At 60.2% G+C, this 23,644-nt stretch overlaps 2 protein-coding genes across 2 annotated transcripts; both read right to left on the bottom strand.

The window, feature by feature from the left end:
* Positions 1-1,115: 1,115 nt before the first annotated feature.
* On the bottom strand, positions 1,116-7,327 carry LOC129734220 (methanethiol oxidase-like). The gene is made up of 12 exons (XM_055696758.1): positions 7,120-7,327; positions 6,645-6,698; positions 6,166-6,278; positions 5,263-5,448; positions 4,622-4,742; positions 4,349-4,531; positions 3,834-4,016; positions 3,405-3,479; positions 2,994-3,115; positions 2,801-2,893; positions 2,433-2,551; positions 1,116-1,789 (listed from the first exon to the last, which is right to left on the bottom strand). Exons 1-12 carry the CDS (start codon positions 7,121-7,123, stop codon positions 1,627-1,629), a joined length of 1,416 nt encoding a protein of 471 aa, XP_055552733.1. The 5' UTR covers positions 7,124-7,327; the 3' UTR covers positions 1,116-1,626.
* Positions 7,328-13,137: 5,810 nt separating this feature from the next.
* On the bottom strand, positions 13,138-19,136 carry LOC129734221 (methanethiol oxidase-like). Its single transcript, XM_055696759.1, has 12 exons — positions 18,928-19,136; positions 18,453-18,506; positions 17,974-18,086; positions 17,071-17,256; positions 16,430-16,550; positions 16,157-16,339; positions 15,642-15,824; positions 15,213-15,287; positions 14,803-14,924; positions 14,610-14,702; positions 14,242-14,360; positions 13,138-13,607 (listed from the first exon to the last, which is right to left on the bottom strand). Exons 1-12 carry the CDS (start codon positions 18,929-18,931, stop codon positions 13,445-13,447), a joined length of 1,416 nt encoding a protein of 471 aa, XP_055552734.1. The 5' UTR covers positions 18,932-19,136; the 3' UTR covers positions 13,138-13,444.
* Positions 19,137-23,644: the final 4,508 nt, after the last annotated feature.

The following is a 23,644-nucleotide window of genomic DNA, read 5'->3' as shown; positions in this document are numbered from 1 at the left end:
AGCACCTCTGCCGAGACACCTGCTGTGGAGGGTCTGCGGGGCGGCGAGAGCAGGCACCTTCCAAATCCACCTCACCAGCAGGGACGCCCCCGAGGAGACCCTCCATCGAGGCACGCTGGGGGCCAGACCGCGGTACCACGCTCAAGCGATCGTGATGCTGAACAGCAGCACCCCAGGGTGCACAACAGGCGTAGCAACGTGTTTGCCCAAGAGAACCGTGAAGGAAGTAAATGAGTTTGTATTCTTCCAAGGTAAACACATAACAGGCTAACAGCTAGAAGGATCCTCTTTACATTCTAATTTTTGCAAACTCCAAGCCAATTATGGCTTTGGCTGCAAAGTGCACCCTTGTGAAGATGCTCAAGGTGAGTGGGGTTCATGTGAAGCCACGTGGGTGTGCAGCAGGTCTTGGAGGACGGCGGTCGCTGTCCCGTGTAGCACACGGGCTTACACCGTGTGACTGCGATTTGGCTTCTCACGCAGCACACGATAAACAGGAGGATGATTTACAGCTCCGGTAACTACATCTTGCTTTTGTGAAACAACAGTGAAAGAGAACAGCCAAATAAGAACTTTTAAGGACTGAGGTCACTTTGTAGGTCCTTTGGGTGAAAACACTAACTTTCCTTTCTCAACTGAGTTACGACTCTGCTGTCCGTGTGAACTGAGCAAGCTGAAAGCAATCTTCTCTCCAGCAGTGTGCCAGCCACTTAACACAAGGGATTTCACTGGAGTGGCTACTAAAAGTATTCTTTCAGACCTTCATGCGTGGTAAAGCAAGCCCTACTAAAACCAAACGGTTGGCTTGGGCGATCACAACACTACGTTACTTTGACAAGGGATGTTCATTTGTGGCAGAAAAACAAATGGTTGGCAAGTTGCCCTATGAAACATGTCCCTGCAAGAATGAACACGAGAGAAGAACAAGCAAAGACGGCCACGACTGGAGACTTCCAGGAAGACGAACTGGCACTCTTGCAAAACCAGTGCCCTGTCTCAGGGATCTTCAAAACCCTGATCTTATCATTAACTACTGCTGGCATTTTCCCCTGAAATAAATTGGAAAGGCTTTGGTGAAACAAGACGCATGAAGATGTAGCTGATGTGAAGGACAATTTTATTCATGTTTAAAGCAGAAGACAGGAGCAAACCGGTGTCAGGAAGCAGGCACTTCTTTCCAAACCCAAGCGCGTGACAGCCCTGGAGGGATGACGCGGAGCGGCCCCAGCACCGAGAAGCCAGCCAGGAGGCTCTCGTGCCGCGGGAAGAGTGTCCAGGAACGACCTGGCTGAAGAACAGTAACGCCGACAAAGTGGGTGCTTCCCCTCCTTCTGAGGCACCGCACGCTGCACAGCTCCGTACCGCAGCAGCTGCCCCGGCTCTGCTCCGCGCCTCGGGCCCGGGGACCGCTCGGCACTGGGAACAGCGCTGACCACGTGCCCTGTGCCTCCGTGCACTGCTCTGCCTGACCCAGCCCCGCGCGGTGACGCGGAGCTCCCGCAGCTCCTGTCAGCAGAAACCCAGACTCCAGCAAGGCGTGGGGACCCCCGAACCCAACGATCCTACGCTGCTCCCTGACGGCTGCACCACAGAAGAGAGAGGAGGAGGGAGCCTGTCGCAGGGCGCCTAGGCCAAGATATCGGAGGTGGAGTCTCCGGAAGCGAAGCGGATGTCATGGGCAAGGCAAGGCCCGTTGAGTTCCTTCCCAAAATCCACCAGGAAGTTCTTGTTCACGCACAGGCCGCCCTTCTCAGTGTCCACGTCAATCTGCAGCATGACGGAGCCTTCCCTGCGAGGGAACAAGAGCGCAGCGGTCACAGGCAAGCAAGCCAGGGCCCTGTTCCGGGGCTCCTGCCCACACCTCCCCGTTCCGTATGGAGGAGGAGGCCGGCCCCTTCACATCTGCTCTTCCGCAGAGAGGAGGGCGCGGAGGCTCCCTTCCAGCGGGGCCACACGCCCGCGCTCACATCTTTTCCCTGAATGCTCGATGGACGCGGGCGTACCGCCGGGAATGACGTGGCAGGCGGGCTGGAGCTTGGCTCTGCGCTGGAGAGAGACCATCACCCGCTCTGCCAGACCAAAACCTCTGGGGGGGACACCTGGGGAGGCGCTGCCAGAGCGGCCTGGCCTGGCTGCCGGGGCTCCACGGGCGGATCCTCTCCGCCTTCCCGGCTGGAGCGCTCCCGGGCTCTCCCGAGCACAGGCCGGGCACTGCGGCTCCACGCAGGCGGCTGCTGCACCACGCTCGGCCAGGGGCGCCGGGGTCAGGCGCACGTGAGATCCCGCCCGAGGAAGCTGCGGGGACCACGTTAGGAGGCCCCGTCCCCTGCAGTCACAGAGGTGTCCTCAGAGCCCTCCCAGTGAGGCGCCTTTCCCCTTTGGAACGCAGGGGCCGTGCAAAAGAGGCCTCGCGCCTGCCCAGCGCTTCTCACCTGACCAAGTTCGGGTAGAACTGCTTGTCCCACGTGCTGTAGAAGGAGTTGGTGACGTACAGCCTCTTGCCGTCCACGCTGAGCTGCATTTTACTGGGGCCGCCGTACACTCTCTTGCACTGCAGGCACAACAGACAGCCCTGGCGTTACTGGCTTTTCCCGCAGCAGCCAAGCACAAGCCGGAGCAGGGAGCGGAGCGCAGCGGAGCAGAGCGGCTGCCTCCCCTGCCAGCGCAGGCAAGCGGCCAGCAGCTGCGGGCACACGGGCCGCTGCAGCGGAGACCTGCCCCAGAGCCCGCGGGCAGGGAATTTGCCGAGCAGAGCCCAAGCGCAAAGGACACCAGAGGGCAAAGAGGCCACGGAGCTCACCTTGACCACCAAGGGGTCCGGCTGGCACTTCAGCTCTTCGTCTCTGCACACGGTGACGGGTCCCCCTCTGAGGATGCTGCCTCCCACAAACACCTGGAAGCGAGGCAGGGGGAGACACGTGGCCTTGTCACGCGGCCACCGCCAGACCCTCCTAAGGAACCCAGCGGTGCCAGCCCTTCCGCTCCCGCCTTACCTGCCCCACCAGCCTGGGCTTGCAGGTCTTGGAGAGCTCATACTGGCGGATGTCTCCGTGCAGCCAGTTGCTGAGGTACAGGTACTTGTCATCCGTCGAGATGACGAGGTCCACCGTGAAGGCTAGGGCACACAAACAAAAAGCTCCAGAGAAGGCAGCGCCCACAGAGAACGCGCCTCTCCCTGCCACCCCTGGACGTCGTGCCTATGGCGCACGAGAGCCGCCCGAGTGCGCAGGCTGCAGCTGGGGCAGCGGTGCCTCCTCGGGGTGCGCGCAGCCCCTGCCCCCTCCGACAAGCCTTCTGCCATCTTTGCGCGGCACGGCGCCGCGGGTCAGTGAGGGGTCTCTGCCGGGCTGCACGACACAGCGCTCTGGGAGGGAAAATATAAACACCCCTCGGGGCACACAGACCTGGCATCTTGGGCATAATCCATCCTGTCACGTCCTTGGCCGGTATCCGAATCACCTCCTCTACGGCCCAGTTGTCTCTCTGCACAAGGAACATGGGCACCGCACCGTGAGCGATCCGGGCTGCTCAGGCGAGAGCGCTGCCCGGCACTCGCACGCCTGCGCAGCCAGCAAAGCTGCCGGAGGAAAGCTGCCGCTGCGCCCAGCTACGGCGAGCAGGCACGGCTGGGGCGGCACCGGCCAACAGCAGCAGCAAGGCTGAGCCTCCTCGCTCAGATGAATCCCCCAGCCTAAGGGTCCGGAGCTGGCTCCGCACGCTGCCCTCTCCACACGCCTCCTCCTTTCTCCCCGCCACCCCGCGTTTCTTCGGTGCCTTTCCCAGTCGCCCTGAAGCTCCCCACGGCCGGGTCTCCCCGGCTGCTGGCAGAACACTTGCCTCGCACTTGTAGAAGCGGTAGACAATGCCGCTCAGGGCACAGCTGACGTATCCCTCGGCAGCATCGGGGTTGTGGAGGAACTTCACGCTCAGGGGCAGAGAGTCCTCCCCCAGGTCGAAGCACTGGGTGAGGGTGCGGCAGGACAAGTTCCACACGTTCAGGCGGCGCCCAAAGACCCCTGCGGAAAAGGAAGACCACGTCAGAAGATGAGGGGCCACCTGTGGAGACTAATCCCTCCCCAAATGCTCGCACTCGGGGACAGCCCCGGCAGTGACCAGCCAGAGCCTGCAGAGAAGCCGCCGCGCTTGAGGGAGCAGCGGGAGAGGGCAGGGACCAGCCTGGGGTAAGGACAGGCGCTGCACGTCCTGCAGCCGTGCCTCTAGGACGGGCCGTTCGTGGGGACGTCTGCCTGTCCCCCCTCTCCAGCTCCGGCTCTCGCGCTGACGGCCCCGGCACCCTCCCACCACACCGCTGAGCTCTGGCTCAGCACTTGCCTCCGCATTCCCTCACCTTTCTTCAAGTCGTCAGGATTAAACCCACGTCCCGCGCGTTTTGGGACCAGTCCGGCAGAGCTGATGAGAACGTTGTGGCGCGGCTGGTACCAGAAGTCGTATCCAGTCGGGGGGGCTTCACACTCATTCTCCCAGTTCCCCTTCAGCTCAAAGGTCTCTCCATCCAGCACAATGAATCCACCTGGGGCGCAAAAAGGGGACGCACGATCAATCGCGTACTCCGCTTCCAAAGCAGCCCGTTTCCTTGTGGAGTCATCGCCGGGCAAAGTACCTTTCCCGTTGCCAGCTGGGTCTCCCATGTTGGCAATCAGGATGTCACCATTAGGCAGGCTGTGCACTACGCTGAGGTATCCCTTGTTGCACTTCCAGAAGACATCCACCGGCTCAATCATCTGAGAAAAGGTCACACAGACACACACACCTCAGCCGGCGACTGCTCGGCTCATTTCACGCTCCCTGGCAGAGCCTTTGGCCACCAGAGACTCCTGCAAACCTCCGATGCTTGCGGGAGCTTTCGTTCCAAGGACTCCCACTTGCCAGGGGCTGCTCCTCCTTGCAGAGGAGCACAGAAGCCCCTGAGCTGCCCCTCTGCGCAGAGGAGAATGCAGCAACACCGAACCCATCACAGCCTGTCTGTCCACCGCACTGCTGGGGCGGCAGGTGTGGTGCGGGGCGTGACTGCCCACGATTAGGCTCTCTGAACGCAACAGGCGGAGAGAGAGGGACGCAAGGATGAGCAGAGCCTTCCTTGGTCTGGAAAGGAGAGAGCCGAGCGGAAAACGTGACCCAGCTCCCTAAAACCGGGGTGGAAGAGGAAATGAAGACAGAACCCTTCTTCCCTGTGTATTATCCCAGAAGCACCAGTTCCCAACTCCTTCCCAGAAACTTGTCCTTGCGTCACCTGAGGCATACCTTACACAGCTTGGGAGCCCGGCACTGGGAACCCACATCCACCACGTAAATGCGGGAGGAAATCAAACAGGGAAGAATCAGCTTGTTCCTCCTCGGTGTGGCAGTGTCAAAGCAGGCGCAGCCAGCGCTCCACCCCGAGGAATGCAGCTCGTCTTTGAGGTTGGGCATGGGCAGGCGGTGGATCACCTAGGCAGCCAAGGCAGAGTTAGGGTTCGCACAGGGAGGCAGGGAGAAACGGGGACCCTCACGCTGGCAGATGCTTCTGGCTTGGCAGCCTCCACCTGCGCGCCTGGCACTGCCTGCAGAGCTCCGGGACGAGAACACTGCTCCGTGCACTGGCCGCTGCTCCGCGTTAGGGCACGGCGTGCCGCTGAGAGGAGACCGTTCCCCATGCCGAGCAGCCACCCACAGGCTGATCCAGAGCACGTGCTCAGGAGCTCACTAGCAGCACCAAGACTCTCGGGAAGTGAGTTGGGAAGTGAGTCAGAGCCGACCTGTCCCCAGGACACCGAGCCGGAGACGACTCAACCGCAGCCAGGCACACACAGGACAGCGCAAAGACAGCAGGAAGGTGAGTTTGCAGGCAGACAACAGCCCTCTCTCACACGTACAACCGCGGAGAAGCAAGAGAGAGACCTGTTGTGACAGAACTCACCAGGGGTTTCCCAGATGGGTCTTGGCAGGGCATGACCAGGCAGCAGGAGGGAACGGTGGACAGGAGAGAAAAATGCCCAAGACAAGAAGGTGCCAGGCATAGAGAGACGCCTGGCATCCCAGGGTGGCTATCAAGCAACCTGGAGTCCCAAGCAAAAAGGAGGAAAGGTCCCGAATGCCGAGGCACCATGAAGCACAGAGCCAGCAGCTGGGCACCATCCCAGGCAAGCGCTGCAGGGACACGGGTACCTGGCAGTAACAGGGAGATCTGGGGTTGAGGTCAATGGTGGCCAGGAAGTCAGGCTGCTCCACGCAGGTTTCCCTGTAGGTGCAGGTCACGTAGGCAACCTCCTCTCTAGGAGCTGCGTAGAAGGAAAGCTTGTGTTAAAGCACGCCGTGAACCAGCCAGGCGGGAAAAGAAAAGCTTCAGCAGACCCTCAGAGAAGACTGAACTCACTTTTCTGGATGCCAAGACCTTCCTACAGGCAGCTGAACGCAACGACCTGCAGCTATTCCATCCCTTCCTCCTTGTGCACTGACAACTGCCCAACCCTGGCTCCGTTACCGACCCAGAGGCACGAGAACAACCACAGCGGAGAAGATCTCCACGGAGGTACCGTCCTGCCCCTTTGGGGGAGGGGACTCGGCACACGTTCACGGGGGTCTCCACTAACAGGGAGCTCTCTCCCAAACACCACCCGCTGCACGACACGCTCGAGAGGACTTGCCTTTCACAGCCTCCGGGCAGGTGGGGTACTCGTAGCACTGAGCTCTGCATCTGTCTGGGTTGGGGAGAAGAATAAAATGAGAAACGTCCACGTCCCAGACGGTGCCTACTCGGAAGCCTCTGTCCCACGCAAGGGACCTTCTCCCACCCCAGCTCTCAACGGGGACCTCTGTGACCGGCCCCTGCTCCGCTTATGGCACTGACGACCCCCCGACCCAGGAGAGGAATCCTCCCTGAAGCGCCACCAGGGCCGTCCCAGAACAGAGAGAACCTTCGGCCCCAGCCGGACAAGGTGCCACACTCCAGTGCCACCCCTCTCCTCCCTGCAGCGGAACAGACCTGCCAGTCCCCAGCGGGGACTCGGGTCCAAGGGGGGATGTCCGCAGCCCCCAGGCAGTGGCTGCAGCCCGGTCCAGGATGGAGCCACAAGGCTCGGAGCTGCTGTGGGCTGCGGGAGGCTGCAGAGCATCTCTTACCCATGCTGACGGCCTTCTGGTTCACTCTCCTGGAGCAGAGGTGCTGGGACTGGAGGTGCGGCTCGCTGTCTGCCTCGCCGGAGTGGGATGTGCTGTGCCGAGGCTGCTCCGAGGGGGCCTTATATACAAGGCAAAAGGGTGGGGGGAGAAAGCAGCTGCCAAGGGAGGAGCCATCGCTCCTCGGCGTTTGGGAGGTGCCAGACCAGTGCTGCGGCTTCTTTCCGCCTTGCTAACCACCAATCTAGAGGAAAAATCTGCTGGTGCGTGCAGGTCTTTTCCCTAAACACAGCCTCCTGTATCTGATCCTGGCGCTCTGGTGATCTCCAGTGGACTTCTTCAGGCTCTGGAGGCCCCCATGCCCCGGCCGAGAAACAAGCTCATTGCAGCCATCCCCCGTGCCCAGGTGGCTGCCACACAAATGTGCAGCGGCTGCAAATTCCGCACGAGGGATGGGAAGCCCATCTAGATCAGCGTCCCCACCAGCAGGCTCCTGGAGACAACAACGTGTAAACGTAGAGAGGGCACCAAAGGCACCTCTGAAATCCAGACCCCGAGAGAAGGCACGTCTGTCGGGGGGTGAGCTGAAGGCATCACGGGTTCCCTGGGCTCCGCTCAGCAAGCCAGCCCAGAGGCGCCTCTACCCAAAAGAGGCTTCTGGAGCCCTGAGGGCTGCAAACTGGGATACAGGGCTCACAAGAGGAGGCAGGGGGCTCCAACAGTGCTGACGGCAGAAGAGACTGGAGGAGCTGCCGGCATCTCCTGAACAGCGAAGGAACACACCAGGCTGGAAATGGGTGCCTGGGCAAACGCCATCTGCGCCCCTGCTGATGCAGCACCTGCAAGGTCAAGACGTGCCCGTCGCCTCGCAGGTTGGCATCTCCACGGGGGGACGTCAGCCCACCTGTGGGAAATCGGAACCTTTAGGACTCGGGGCAACTCAGCAGAGCAAAACAGTGCCTGGCCAGTAGCTACGTACCCTCCCCACCAGTCTGGTCAAGGAATACCAAAGCCCCACAGCAGGCACCGACACCACAAAGGGCCTGGCACCGGTGCGGCTTTATTACATACAAACTGGACAAAACTGCCACAAAACACCCCTGGGAAGAGCAGAGATCTCTCCTAAAGGGCCTGAGGTGCTGCAGAGAAGAATTTTGGAAGAAGGGTCCCCTCCTGAGACCACCAGCACCCTGGCTGCCACCAGCTGCCAAACTAAAGCAGGAAGAAAACACCAAGCGCCACGGAACGTGAATGAGTATCGTATCTTGTGGAAGAACGCCTCAACCAGTGGGCAAATTACACGGGGTACGTAATTGCTCCACATAGGAATGCAGACACATCTGACAGCGCCATTAAAGCAGCCCTCAGGAGATCCTCATCAGAAGCGATAGCCTGTCTCACTAGGGCTGTAATTAATGGCGCTCTGCTTCCAGAACAGCGCTTTTAACGTGCAACAGGCAGACACGGGAGCAGCCTGGCACCAGCGCCCAGCGCTCGCGCACTGCCCAGAGGCAGGTGGGACCAGCTGGCCAAAGGCCTTGTTTCAGGCAGCAGAAAAGGAGAATAATGGGAGCCTTTGATGCAGGCTCGTGCTCACTCATTCCACAAAGAGCGGACGCTTCATTTTCCAGGCTGACAGGGTGCACGGCCTCAGCGTAGGCTCCAGGGAACACGGACCAGGGGATGCTGCTCACCGAAGGACACCCAGGCCTGACGGGAGGATGCAGCGGCAGCTCTGGTCCAGCAACGAGACCTGTAAGTCCAGCAGCTGAGGCAGGCCAAAGGCAGAGCAGAACACAGCGCGCACTAGCCTGAGCTGAGCTGGAGGCTGAGCGGCCAGCAGGGATCCTGCAGGAATGAGGGGCTGCCTGGCGTTTGCCTAACACCATGGCAGCAAGCCCTCGGTCTGGGAGCAGCTCCACAGCTCGGAGCAGCTCCACACGGCGTCTCCCTCCTCTCTGCTCACCACTGCTCTGAGCTGGGCACAGCTGCCCATCCTTCTCCAACCAAACCCAACAGAGAGGTTCAGGCAGCGTCCCCGAGGTGCTGCCGCCCTGGTCTGCCCGGCTGGTGGGAAGCACGACCCGGGCCAGCGAAGCACAAGAAGCTCCTGCTCCATCAGGGGCAACTTCAAGCGTGCAGCTGGTGCCTTTAGCGCAATGCTTCTGCTGTCACGATGTGCATGTCTCACTGCACCTTCTTCTCACCCCTGCACACCTGCTAATTAAAAACTTCATTAGTCTTCCGCTCATTAACAAAGTGCGCTGGTCATCCTATTTGGCTTTCCTCGGTGACGTCTTTGGCATCCCTCGCAAAACCAAGCTGCAGGGTGTAGAGTTTTCTCATTAAAACTGATAGTAGGAAGGATAAGAGCAGGCTCAGCAACACCGACGAGCAAGCAAGCAAGCGATGGTTAGCAGCGAACGCAGTCGGTGCGGTCTGCTCTCGGCCCAGGAACAGCTCCCTGTGGCAGGCACGGATGGGAAGCCGTGACATGGAGGAGCAATCAGGGGCTTCGCTGGACAGCCCACACGGAGGCGGCAACTGCTCCCCTCCTCCCGACCGTCTCTCCCAACCCTGATAGGGAAGAACACGCTGTAATTTTGATAATGGGCAAGACCAGGTGGCGCAATCTGGCGCAGGCTGGCACAGCACACAAACGCATCAGGAGAAGACCCTGCCACACCAAGAACACCAAGTCTGCTCTGGATGCCCAGGCAAGAACTCCCCCGACGACAGGAGCACTCTCCAACCTTCCCCGCCTTCCCCAGGGAAGGCGTTCGCTTCCCGACTCACGTTGCATCACAACACACGTCCACGGGCTGCCTGCAAGGTTGGCTGGAGGCAACGTCAGCGCTTCTCCCTCGAGGCGCCTCTCCGCCTTCGCCCCACCGCGGGGCTGGCCACCCCTTCCCCTCCAAACGCGGCGGTTGCTGCTGCTGTGGGACTCACTGGGGAGGGGGCAGGAAGGTCTGGCCACAAGCACGGCAGCAGCGCCAGCCCCCTCCCCAGCACAGCCCACAGCTACGACTGCACAAACCCATCCAAAAGCCACGTCCTTAGGTTGTCATTTCAGACACCGTGGAATGACAAGTGGCTTCAGGCGGCCACCAAAGGGCCCTGAGTGTGCAGGTGAGTCACTTGTCTGGCAGCGCGGTTTTCTGCCGGATCAGCTCCTTCTCCCGCAGCCGCACAATCGCTCCATCTGGCACAAGAGGAGTGCAGGAGGAGTGGCAGCCCCACGCAGCTGGGGAGGACGGACGAGCAGGACCTGCTCTTTCTCCTCTCCCAGGCCTCTGCCTAAAGACCCTGAAAGGTCCCTGCGAGCACTGCAGATCCGACCCCAGGCTTACACAAATGAAATAAAACCCAGAACGGTTGACTTTCCTCCGCTGATGGAGAAGGAAATGCAGACTGGGAATACAAATGCTGAGCAGAGCAGTTTAACTAAACATTTCAGGTTACGCTCCGAGGACTCATTTACGCTCCCCTGGATGAGTTTCTGGTCAGTCTCTATTCATCCTACTAGGAACGTGAAGGCAGAATATGTGTCAGTGGTTTGCTCTTCTATCGCAGGACAGAGTATTTTTATCTATGGTGAAACAACCTAATCGATACCCTTTTCCACTCTCTGCAATAGCCATGATTCCTATGCAAAATACTTTAAGAAACAACCAGAAAGTTACGTTTGCATCCTTATCTCCCCGGCAACTCCCTTAAGGCAAAGAAAGGTCACGTTCATGCTCAGCACAACTTCCACATATTGAGCCCAGCTTCCAAACGCTGAAATGAGCAAATGCTGCAAAAGCACAGCAAAAAGCACGCAGGAGGGTTAGGAGATCGCAGTATCCACCTGTTGCAGCCTAGAGGGGAGGAGATCAAATGTGGGGGTCTTCTGCTGCTAAGAGTTAATATAGGCTGGGATTAATTCTTGCCTCTGTTGCTATCCAGAAGGAGAGGGAAAACTGAAGGCTCATCTGAAAAGAAGACCTGGGGCAGAACGGAGTGGGCAGAACGGAGCACTCGTAACGGCTGCACCGCCAACAGGTTTTGTCAGGACGCCGGTTCCCAGTCCTGTAGCTACAAGTCTCGTCTTAACTGGGTGCATTAATGAGCAGCGCAGCCTAAGGATGCTCTCAGCTCCTCATCACGTGCCACCCTCCCTCTGAGCTGGTGCCCCAGCACAAAGCACTTCTGCGACCTCTTGGAAGCTGCAAAGGGCTTGAGGGTGCTGGTGCCAGGGAGAAGCACGTCCTCCCAAGAACTGCTGGAGAGAACAGTCGGAGCAGCCAAGGCCAGCCACCCCAACTCACCGCCTCCCCACACCAGGTGCATGCGGCCGCCGCAGCCACACCGCATCCCACGTTCCCGGGATAACTCACGCGCAAGCACGTGGAATGGCCCCCGCTCCCTGGAACGCGGCTATCGGGCCCCAAGGACCCGGGACAGCCCTTCGGGGGGTGGACGAGCTGGCTGCTAGTGGCAGAGACACGGCGGGGGCAGAGCAGGGCCTGGCAGTGGGTCGAGGGTCTGGGTCACCGCTGCAGCGCTGCCCCTTGACCTTCACGGCCCCATGCAGCCCCGAGCCCCGGCCGAGCCCTCGCCTCGCTGCGCGGCCACCTGCAAGTCAGGGCGGGCGGTGGGAGCGCCAGGGATGGGTGCCTGCGGGCCGGGGTCGCCCTCCCACCCGTGGAGAGGCGGCAGCACCTCTGCCGAGACACCCGCTGTGGAGGGTCTGCGGGGCGGTGAGAGCAGGCACCTTCCAAATCCACCTCACCAGCAGGGACGCCCCCGAGGAGACCCTCCATCGAGGCACGCTGGGGGCCAGACCGCGGTACCACGCTCAAGCGATCGTGATGCTGAACAGCAGCACCCCAGGGTGCACAACAGGCGTAGCAACGTGTTTGCCCAAGAGAACCGTGAAGGAAGTAAATGAGTTTGTATTCTTCCAAGGTAAACACATAACAGGCTAACAGCTAGAAGGATCCTCTTTACATTCTAATTTTTGCAAACTCCAAGCCAATTATGGCTTTGGCTGCAAAGTGCACCCTTGTGAAGATGCTCAAGGTGAGTGGGGTTCATGTGAAGCCACGTGGGTGTGCAGCAGGTCTTGGAGGACGGCGGTCGCTGTCCCGTGTAGCACACGGGCTTACACCGTGTGACTGCGATTTGGCTTCTCACGCAGCACACGATAAACAGGAGGATGATTTACAGCTCCGGTAACTACATCTTGCTTTTGTGAAACAACAGTGAAAGAGAACAGCCAAATAAGAACTTTTAAGGACTGAGGTCACTTTGTAGGTCCTTTGGGTGAAAACACTAACTTTCCTTTCTCAACTGAGTTACGACTCTGCTGTCCGTGTGAACTGAGCAAGCTGAAAGCAATCTTCTCTCCAGCAGTGTGCCAGCCACTTAACACAAGGGATTTCACTGGAGTGGCTACTAAAAGTATTCTTTCAGACCTTCATGCGTGGTAAAGCAAGCCCTACTAAAACCAAACGGTTGGCTTGGGCGATCACAACACTACGTTACTTTGACAAGGGATGTTCATTTGTGGCAGAAAAACAAATGGTTGGCAAGTTGCCCTATGAAACATGTCCCTGCAAGAATGAACACGAGAGAAGAACAAGCAAAGACGGCCACGACTGGAGACTTCCAGGAAGACGAACTGGCACTCTTGCAAAACCAGTGCCCTGTCTCAGGGATCTTCAAAACCCTGATCTTATCATTAACTACTGCTGGCATTTTCCCCTGAAATAAATTGGAAAGGCTTTGGTGAAACAAGACGCATGAAGATGTAGCTGATGCGAAGGACAATTTTATTCATGTTTAAAGCAGAAGACAGGAGCAAACCGGTGTCAGGAAGCAGGCACTTCTTTCCAAACCCAAGCGCGTGACAGCCCTGGAGGGATGACGCGGAGCGGCCCCAGCACCGAGAAGCCAGCCAGGAGGCTCTCGTGCCGCGGGAAGAGTGTCCAGGAACGACCTGGCTGAAGAACAGTAACGCTGACAAAGTGGGTGCTTCCCCTCCTTCTGAGGCACCGCACGCTGCACAGCTCCGTACCGCAGCAGCTGCCCCGGCTCTGCTCCGCGCCTCGGGCCCGGGGACCGCTCGGCACTGGGAACAGCGCTGACCACGTGCCCTGTGCCTCCGTGCACTGCTCTGCCTGACCCAGCCCCGCGCGGTGACGCGGAGCTCCCGCAGCTCCTGTCAGCAGAAACCCAGACTCCAGCAAGGCGTGGGGACCCCCGAACCCAACGATCCTACGCTGCTCCCTGACGGCTGCACCACAGAAGAGAGAGGAGGAGGGAGCCTGTCGCAGGGCGCCTAGGCCAAGATATCGGAGGTGGAGTCTCCGGAAGCGAAGCGGATGTCATGGGCAAGGCAAGGCCCGTTGAGTTCCTTCCCAAAATCCACCAGGAAGTTCTTGTTCACGCACAGGCCGCCCTTCTCAGTGTCCACGTCAATCTGCAGCATGACGGAGCCTTCCCTGCGAGGGAACAAGAGCGCAGCGGTCACAGGCAAGCAAGCCAGGGCCCTGTTCCGGGGCTCCTGCCCGCACCTCCCCGTTCCGTATGGAGGAGGAGGCCGGCCCCTTCACATCTGCTCTTCCGCAGAGAGGAGGGCGCGGAGGCTCCCTTCCAGCGGGGCCACACGCCCGCGCTCACATCTTTTCCCTGAATGCTCGATGGACGCGGGCGAACCGCCGGGAATGACGTGGCAGGCGGGCTGGAGCTTGGCTCTGCGCTGGAGAGAGACCATCGCCCGCTCTGCCAGACCAAAACCTCTGGGGGGGACACCTGGGGAGGCGCTGCCAGAGCGGCCTGGCCTGGCTGCCAGGGCTCCACGGGCGGATCCTCTCCGCCTTCCCGGCTGGAGCGCTCCCGGGCTCTCCCGAGCACAGGCCGGGCACTGCGGCTCCACGCAGGCGGCTGCTGCACCTCGCTCGGCCAGGGGCGCCGGGGTCAGGCGCACGTGAGATCCCGCCCGAGGAAGCTGCGGGGACCACGTTAGGAGGCCCCGTCCCCTGCAGTCACAGAGGTGTCCTCAGAGCCCCCCCAGCGAGGCGCCTTTCCCCTTGGGGCCGTGCAAAAGAGGCCTCGCGCCTGCCCAGCGCTTCTCACCTGACCAAGTTCGGGTAGAACTGCTTGTCCCACGTGCTGTAACAGGAGTTGGTGACGTACAGCCTCTTGCCGTCCACGCTGAGCTGCATTTTACTGGGGCCGCCGTACACTCTCTTGCACTGCAGGCACAACAGACAGCCCTGGCGTTACTGGCTTTTCCCGCAGCAGCCAAGCACAAGCCGGAGCAGGGAGCGGAGCGCAGCGGAGCAGAGCGGCTGCCTCCCCTGCCAGCGCAGGCAAGCGGCCAGCAGCTGCGGGCACACGGGCCGCTGCAGCGGAGACCTGCCCCAGAGCCCACGGGCAGGGAATTTGCCGAGCAGAGCCCAAGCGCAAAGGACACCAGAGGGCAAAGAGGCCACGGAGCTCACCTTGACCACCAAGGGGTCCGGCTGGCACTTCAGCTCTTCGTCTCTGCACACGGTGACGGGTCCCCCTCTGAGGATGCTGCCTCCCACAAACACCTGGAAGCGAGGCAGGGGGAGACACGTGGCCTTGTCACGCGGCCACCGCCAGACCCTCCTAAGGAACCCAGCGGTACCAGCCCTTCCGCTCCCGCCTTACCTGCCCCACCAGCCTGGGCTTGCAGGTCTTGGAGAGCTCATACTGGCGGATGTCTCCGTGCAGCCAGTTGCTGAGGTACAGGTACTTGTCATCCGTCGAGATGACGAGGTCCACCGTGAAGGCTAGGGCACACAAACAAAAAGCTCCAGAGAAGGCAGCGCCCACAGAGAACGCGCCTCTCCCTGCCACCCTGGACGTCGTGCCTATGGTGCACGAGAGCCGCCCGAGCGCGCAGGCTGCAGCTGGGGCAGCGGTGCCTCCTCAGGGCTTGCACAGCCCCTGCCCCCTCCGACAAGCCTTCTGCCATCTTTGTGCGGCACGGCGCCGCGGGTCAGTGAGGGGTCTCTGCCGGGCTGCACGACACAGCGCTCCGGGAGGGAAAATATAAACACCCCTCGGGGCACACAGACCTGGCATCTTGGGCATAATCCATCCTGTCACGTCCTTGGCCGGTATCCGAATCACCTCCTCTACGGCCCAGTTGTCTCTCTGCACAAGGAACATGGGCACCGCACCGTGAGCGATCCGGGCTGCTCAGGCGAGAGCGCTGCCCGGCACTCGCACGCCTGCGCAGCCGGCAAAGCTGCCGGAGGAAAGCTGCCGCTGCGCCCAGCTACGGCGAGCAGGCACGGCTGGGGCGGCACCGGCCAACAGCAGCAGCAAGGCTGAGCCTCCTCGCTCAGATGAATCCCCCAGCCTAAGGGTCCGGAGCTGGCTCCGCACGCTGCCCTCTCCACACGCCTCCTCCTTTCTCCCCGCCACCCCGTGTTTCTTCGGTGCCTTTCCCAGTCGCCCTGAAGCTCCCCACGGCCGGGTCTCCCCGGCTGCTGGCAGAACACTTGCCTCGCACTTGTAGAAGCGGTAGACAATGCCGCTCAGGGCACAGCTGACGTATCCCTCGGCAGCATCGGGGTTGTGGAGGAACTTCACGCTCAGGGGCAGAGAGTCCTCCCCCAGGTCGAAGCACTGGGTGAGGGTGCGGCAGGACAAGTTCCACACGTTCAGGCGGCGCCCAAAGACCCCTGCGGAAAAGGAAGACCACGTCAGAAGATGAGGGGCCACCTGTGGAGACTAATCCCTCCCCAAATGCTCGCACTCGGGGACAGCCCCGGCAGTGACCAGCCAGAGCCTGCAGAGAAGCCGCCGCGCTTGAGGGAGCAGCGGGAGAGGGCAGGGACCAGCCTGGGGTAAGGACAGGCACTGCACGTCCTGCAGCCGTGCCTCTAGGACGGGCCGTTTGTGGGGACGTCTGCCTGTCCCCCCTCTCCAGCTCCGGCTCTCGCTCTGACGGCCCCAGCACCCTCCCACCACCCCGCTGAGCTCTGGCTCAGCACTTGCATCCGCATTCCCTCACCTTTCTTCAAGTCGTCAGGATTAAACCCGCGTCCCGCGCATTTTGGGACCAGTCCGGCAGAGCTGATGAGAACGTTGTGGCGCGGCTGGTACCAGAAGTCGTATCCAGTCGGGGGGGCTTCACACTCATTCTCCCAGTTCCCCTTCAGCTCAAAGGTCTCTCCATCCAGCACAATGAATCCACCTGGGGCGCAAAAAGGGGACGCACGATCAATCGCGTACTCCGCTTCCAAAGCAGCCCGTTTCCTTGTGGAGTCATCGCCGGGCAAAGTACCTTTCCCGTTGCCAGCTGGGTCTCCCATGTTGGCAATCAGGATGTCACCATTAGGCAGGCTGTGCACTACGCTGAGGTATCCCTTGTTGCACTTCCAGAAGACATCCACTGGCTCAATCATCTGAGGAAAGGTCACACAGACACACACACCTCAGCCGGCGACTGCTCGGCTCATTTCACGCTCCCTGGCAGAGCCTTTGGCCACCAGAGACTCCTGCAAACCTCCGATGCTTGCGGGAGCTTTCGTTCCAAGGACTCCCACTTGCCAGGGGCTGCTCCTCCTTGCAGAGGAGCACAGAAGCCCCTGAGCTGCCCCTCTGCGCAGAGGAGAATGCAGCAACACCGAACCCATCACAGCCTGTCTGTCCACCGCACTGCTGGGGCGGCAGGTGTGGTGCGGGGCGTGACTGCCCACGATTAGGCTCTCTGAACGCAACAGGCGGAGAGAGAGGGACGCAAGGATGAGCAGAGCCTTCCTTGGTCTGGAAAGGAGAGAGCCGAGCGGAAAACGTGACCCAGCTCCCTAAAACCGGGGTGGAAGAGGAAATGAAGACAGAACCCTTCTTCCCTGTGTATTATCCCAGAAGCACCAGTTCCCAACTCCTTCCCAGAAACTTGTCCTTGCGTCACCTGAGGCATACCTTACACAGCTTGGGAGCCCGGCACTGGGAACCCACATCCACCACGTAAATGCGGGAGGAAATCAAACAGGGAAGAATCAGCTTGTTCCTCCTCGGTGTGGCAGTGTCAAAGCAGGCGCAGCCAGCGCTCCACCCCGAGGAATGCAGCTCGTCTTTGAGGTTGGGCATGGGCAGGCGGTGGATCACCTAGGCAGCCAAGGCAGAGTTAGGGTTCGCACAGGGAGGCAGGGAGAAACGGGGACCCTCACGCTGGCAGATGCTTCTGGCTTGGCAGCCTCCACCTGCGCGCCTGGCACTGCCTGCAGAGCTCCGGGACGAGAACACTGCTCCGTGCACTGGCCGCTGCTCCGCGTTAGGGCACGGCGTGCCGCTGAGAGGAGACCGTTCCCCATGCCGAGCAGCCACCCACAGGCTGATCCAGAGCACGTGCTCAGGAGCTCACTAGCAGCACCAAGACTCTCGGGAAGTGAGTTGGGAAGTGAGTCAGAGCCGACCTGTCCCCAGGACACCGAGCCGGAGACGACTCAACCGCAGCCAGGCACACACAGGACAGCGCAAAGACAGCAGGAAGGTGAGTTTGCAGGCAGACAACAGCCCTCTCTCACACGTACAACCGCGGAGAAGCAAGAGAGAGACCTGTTGTGACAGAACTCACCAGGGGTTTCCCAGATGGGTCTTGGCAGGGCATGACCAGGCAGCAGGAGGGAACGGTGGACAGGAGAGAAAAATGCCCAAGACAAGAAGGTGCCAGGCATAGAGAGACGCCTGGCATCCCAGGGTGGCTATCAAGCAACCTGGAGTCCCAAGCAAAAAGGAGGAAAGGTCCCGAATGCCGAGGCACCATGAAGCACAGAGCCAGCAGCTGGGCACCATCCCAGGCAAGCGCTGCAGGGACACGGGTACCTGGCAGTAACAGGGAGATCTGGGGTTGAGGTCAATGGTGGCCAGGAAGTCAGGCTGCTCCACGCAGGTTTCCCTGTAGGTGCAGGTCACGTAGGCAACCTCCTCTCTAGGAGCTGCGTAGAAGGAAAGCTTGTGTTAAAGCACGCCGTGAACCAGCCAGGCGGGAAAAGAAAAGCTTCAGCAGACCCTCAGAGAAGACTGAACTCACTTTTCTGGATGCCAAGACCTTCCTACAGGCAGCTGAACGCAACGACCTGCAGCTATTCCATCCCTTCCTCCTTGTGCACTGACAACTGCCCAACCCTGGCTCCGTTACCGACCCAGAGGCACGAGAACAACCACAGCGGAGAAGATCTCCACGGAGGTACCGTCCTGCCCCTTTGGGGGAGGGGACTCGGCACACGTTCACGGGGGTCTCCACTAACAGGGAGCTCTCTCCCAAACACCACCCGCTGCACGACACGCTCGAGAGGACTTGCCTTTCACAGCCTCCGGGCAGGTGGGGTACTCGTAGCACTGAGCTCTGCATCTGTCTGGGTTGGGGAGAAGAATAAAATGAGAAACGTCCACGTCCCAGACGGTGCCTACTCGGAAGCCTCTGTCCCACGCAAGGGACCTTCTCCCACCCCAGCTCTCAACGGGGACCTCTGTGACCGGCCCCTGCTCCGCTTATGGCACTGACGACCCCCCGACCCAGGAGAGGAATCCTCCCTGAAGCGCCACCAGGGCCGTCCCAGAACAGAGAGAACCTTCGGCCCCAGCCGGACAAGGTGCCACACTCCAGTGCCACCCCTCTCCTCCCTGCAGCGGAACAGACCTGCCAGTCCCCAGCGGGGACTCGGGTCCAAGGGGGGATGTCCGCAGCCCCCAGGCAGTGGCTGCAGCCCGGTCCAGGATGGAGCCACAAGGCTCGGAGCTGCTGTGGGCTGCGGGAGGCTGCAGAGCATCTCTTACCCATGCTGACGGCCTTCTGGTTCACTCTCCTGGAGCAGAGGTGCTGGGACTGGAGGTGCGGCTCGCTGTCTGCCTCGCCGGAGTGGGATGTGCTGTGCCGAGGCTGCTCCGAGGGGGCCTTATATACAAGGCAAAAGGGTGGGGGGAGAAAGCAGCTGCCAAGGGAGGAGCCATCGCTCCTCGGCGTTTGGGAGGTGCCAGACCAGTGCTGCGGCTTCTTTCCGCCTTGCTAACCACCAATCTAGAGGAAAAATCTGCTGGTGCGTGCAGGTCTTTTCCCTAAACACAGCCTCCTGTATCTGATCCTGGCGCTCTGGTGATCTCCAGTGGACTTCTTCAGGCTCTGGAGGCCCCCATGCCCCGGCCGAGAAACAAGCTCATTGCAGCCATCCCCCGTGCCCAGGTGGCTGCCACACAAATGTGCAGCGGCTGCAAATTCCGCACGAGGGATGGGAAGCCCATCTAGATCAGCGTCCCCACCAGCAGGCTCCTGGAGACAACAACGTGTAAACGTAGAGAGGGCACCAAAGGCACCTCTGAAATCCAGACCCCGAGAGAAGGCACGTCTGTCGGGGGGTGAGCTGAAGGCATCACGGGTTCCCTGGGCTCCGCTCAGCAAGCCAGCCCAGAGGCGCCTCTACCCAAAAGAGGCTTCTGGAGCCCTGAGGGCTGCAAACTGGGATACAGGGCTCACAAGAGGAGGCAGGGGGCTCCAACAGTGCTGACGGCAGAAGAGACTGGAGGAGCTGCCGGCATCTCCTGAACAGCGAAGGAACACACCAGGCTGGAAATGGGTGCCTGGGCAAACGCCATCTGCGCCCCTGCTGATGCAGCACCTGCAAGGTCAAGACGTGCCCGTCGCCTCTCAGGTTGGCATCTCCACGGGGGGACGTCAGCCCACCTGTGGGAAATCGGAACCTTTAGGACTCGGGGCAACTCAGCAGAGCAAAACAGTGCCTGGCCAGTAGCTACGTACCCTCCCCACCAGTCTGGTCAAGGAATACCAAAGCCCCACAGCAGGCACCGACACCGCAAAGGGCCTGGCACCGGTGCGGCTGTATTACATACAAACTGGACAAAACTGCCACAAAACACCCCTGGGAAGAGCAGAGATCTCTCCTAAAGGGCCTGAGGTGCTGCAGAGAAGAATTTTGGAAGAAGGGTCCCCTCCTGAGACCACCAGCACCCTGGCTGCCACCAGCTGCCAAACTAAAGCAGGAAGAAAACACCAAGCGCCACGGAACGTGAATGAGTATCGTATCTTGTGGAAGAACGCCTCAACCAGTGGGCAAATTACACGGGGTACGTAATTGCTCCACATAGGAATGCAGAAACATCTGACAGCGCCATTAAAGCAGCCCTCAGGAGATCCTCATCAGAAGAGATAGCCTGTCTCACTAGGGCTGTAATTAATGGCGCTCTGCTTCCAGAACAGCGCTTTTAACGTGCAACAGGCAGACACGGGAGCAGCCTGGCACCAGCGCCCAGCGCTCGCGCACTGCCCAGAGGCAGGTGGGACCAGCTGGCCAAAGGCCTTGTTTCAGGCAGCAGAAAAGGAGAATAATGGGAGCCTTTGATGCAGGCTCGTGCTCACTCATTCCACAAAGAGCGGACGCTTCATTTTCCAGGCTGACAGGGTGCACGGCCTCAGCGTAGGCTCCAGGGAACACGGACCAGGGGATGCTGCTCACCGAAGGACACCCAGGCCTGACGGGAGGATGCAGCGGCAGCTCTGGTCCAGCAACGAGACCTGTAAGTCCAGCAGCTGAGGCAGGCCAAAGGCAGAGCAGACCACAGCGCGCACTAGCCTGAGCTGAGCTGGAGGCTGAGCGGCCAGCAGGGATCCTGCAGGAATGAGGGGCTGCCTGGCGTTTGCCTAACACCATGGCAGCAAGCCCTCGGTCCGGGAGCAGCTCCACAGCTCGGAGCAGCTCCACACGGCGTCTCCCTCCTCTCTGCTCACCACTGCTCTGAGCTGGGCACAGCTGCCCATCCTTCTCCAACCAAACCCAACAGAGAGGTTCAGGCAGCGTCCCCGAGGTGCTGCCGCCCTGGTCTGCCCGGCTGGTGGGAAGCACGACCCGGGCCAGCAAAGCACAAGAAGCTCCTGCTCCATCAGGGGCAACTTCAAGCGCGCAGCTGGTGCCTTTAGCGCAATGCTTCTGCTGTCACGATGTGCATGTCTCACTGCACCTTCTTCTCACCCCTGCACACCTGCTAATTAAAAACTTCATTAGTCTTCCGCTCATTAACAAAGTGCACTGGTCATCCTATTTGGCTTTCCTCGGTGACGTCTTTGGCATCCCTCGCAAAACCAAGCTGCGGGGTGTAGAGTTTTCTCATTAAAACTGATAGTAGGAAGGATAAGAGCAGGCTCAGCAACACCGACGAGCAAGCAAGCGATGGTTAGCAGCGAACGCAGTTGGTGCGGTCTGCTCTCGGCCCAGGAACAGCTCCCTGTGGCAGGCACGGATGGGAAGCCGTGACATGGAGGAGCAATCAGGGGCTTCGCTGGACAGCCCACACGGAGGCGGCAACTGCTCCCCTCCTCCCGACCGTCTCTCCCAACCCTGATAGGGAAGAACACGCTGTAATTTTGATAATGGGCAAGACCAGGTGGCGCAATCTGGTGCAGGCTGGCACAGCACACAAACGCGTCAGGAGAAGACCCTGCCACACCAAGAACACCAAGTCTGCTCTGGATGCCCAGGCAAGAACTCCCCCGACGACAGGAGCACTCTCCAACCTTCCCCGCCTTCCCCAGGGAAGGCGTTCGCTTCCCGACTCACGTTGCATCACAACACACGTCCACGTGCTGCCTGCAAGGTTGGCTGGAGGCAACGTCAGCGCTTCTCCCTCGAGGCGCCTCTCCGCCTTCGCCCCACCGCGGGGCCGGCCACCCCTTCCCCTCCAAACGCGGCGGTTGCTGCTGCTGTGGGACTCACTGGGGAGGGGGCAGGAAGGTCTAGCCACAAGCACGGCAGCAGCGCCAGCCCCCTCCCCAGCACAGCCCACAGCTACGACTGCACAAACCCATCCAAAAGCCACGTCCTTAGGTTGTCATTTCAGACACCGTGGAATGACAAGTGGCTTCAGGCGGCCACCAAAGGGCCCTGAGTGTGCAGGTGAGTCACTTGTCTGGCAGCGCGGTTTTCTGCCGGATCAGCTCCTTCTCCCGCAGCCGCACAATCGCTCCATCTGGCACAAGAGGAGTGCAGGAGGAGTGGCAGCCCCACGCAGCTGGGGAGGACGGACGAGCAGGACCTGCTCTTTCTCCTCTCCCAGGCCTCTGCCTAAAGACAGGCATTAGCACCTTCCCTGAAAGGTCCCTGCGAGCACTGCAGATCCGACCCCAGGCTTACACAAATGAAATAAAACCCAGAACGGTTGACTTTCCTCCGCTGATGGAGAAGGAAATGCAGACTGGGAATACAAACGCTGAGCAGAGCAGTTTAACTAAACATTTCAGGTTATGCTCCGAGGACTCATTTACGCTCCCCTGGATGAGTTTCTGGTCAGTCTCTATTCATCCTACTAGGAACGTGAAGGCAGAATATGTGTCAGTGGTTTGCTCTTCTATCGCAGGACAGAGTATTTTTATCTATGGTGAAACAACCTAATCGATACCCTTTTCCACTCTCTGCAATAGCCATGATTCCTATGCAAAATACTTTAAGAAACAACCAGAAAGTTACGTTTGCATCCTTATCTCCCCGGCAACTCCCTTAAGGCAAAGAAAGGTCACATTCATGCTCAGCACAACTTCCACATATTGAGCCCAGCTTCCAAACGCTGAAATGAGCAAATGCTGCAAAAGCACAGCAAAAAGCACGCAGGAGGGTTAGGAGATCGCAGTATCCATCTGTTGCAGCCTAGAGGGGAGGAGATCAAATGTGGGGGTCTTCTGCTGCTAAGAGTTAATATAGGCTGGGATTAATTCTTGCCTCTGTTGCTATCCAGAAGGAGAGGGAAAACTGAAGGCTCATCTGAAAAGAAGACCTGGGGCAGAACGGAGTGGGCAGAACGGAGCACTCGTAACGGCTGCACCGCCAACAGGTTTTGTCAGGACGCCGGTTCCCAGTCCTGTAGCTACAAGTCTCGTCTTAACTGGGTGCATTAATGAGCAGCGCAGCCTAAGGATGCTCTCAGCTCCTCATCACGTGCCACCCTCCCTCTGAGCTGGTGCCCCAGCACAAAGCACTTCTGCGACCTCTTGGAAGCTGCAAAGGGCTTGAGGGTGCTGGTGCCAGGGAGAAGCACGTCCTCCCAAGAACTGCTGGAGAGAACAGTCGGAGCAGCCAAGGCCAGCCACCCCAACTCACCGCCTCCCCACACCAGGTGCATGCGGCCGCCGCAGCCACACCGCATCCCACGTTCCCGGGATAACTCACGCGCAAGCACGTGGAACGGCCCCCGCTCCCTGGAACGCGGCTATCGGGCCCCAAGGACCCGGGACAGCCCTTGGGGGGGTGGACGAGCTGGCTGCTAGTGGCAGAGACACGGCGGGGGCAGAGCAGGGCCTGGCGGTGGGTCGAGGGTCTGGGTCACCGCTGCAGCGCTGCCCCTTGACCTTCACGGCCCCACGCAGCCCTGAGCCCCGGCCGAGCCCTCGCCTCGCTGCGCGGCCACCTGCAAGTCAGGGAGGGCGGTGGGAGCGCCAGGGATGGGTGCCTGCGGGCCGGGGTCGCCCTCCCACCCGTGGAGAGGCGGCAGCACC

Source organism: Falco cherrug, chromosome 19 (assembly GCF_023634085.1).
Source record: "Falco cherrug isolate bFalChe1 chromosome 19, bFalChe1.pri, whole genome shotgun sequence".
Lineage (NCBI taxonomy): Eukaryota > Metazoa > Chordata > Aves > Falconiformes > Falconidae > Falco > Falco cherrug.
This window is presented reverse-complemented; position numbering and strand designations above follow the sequence as displayed.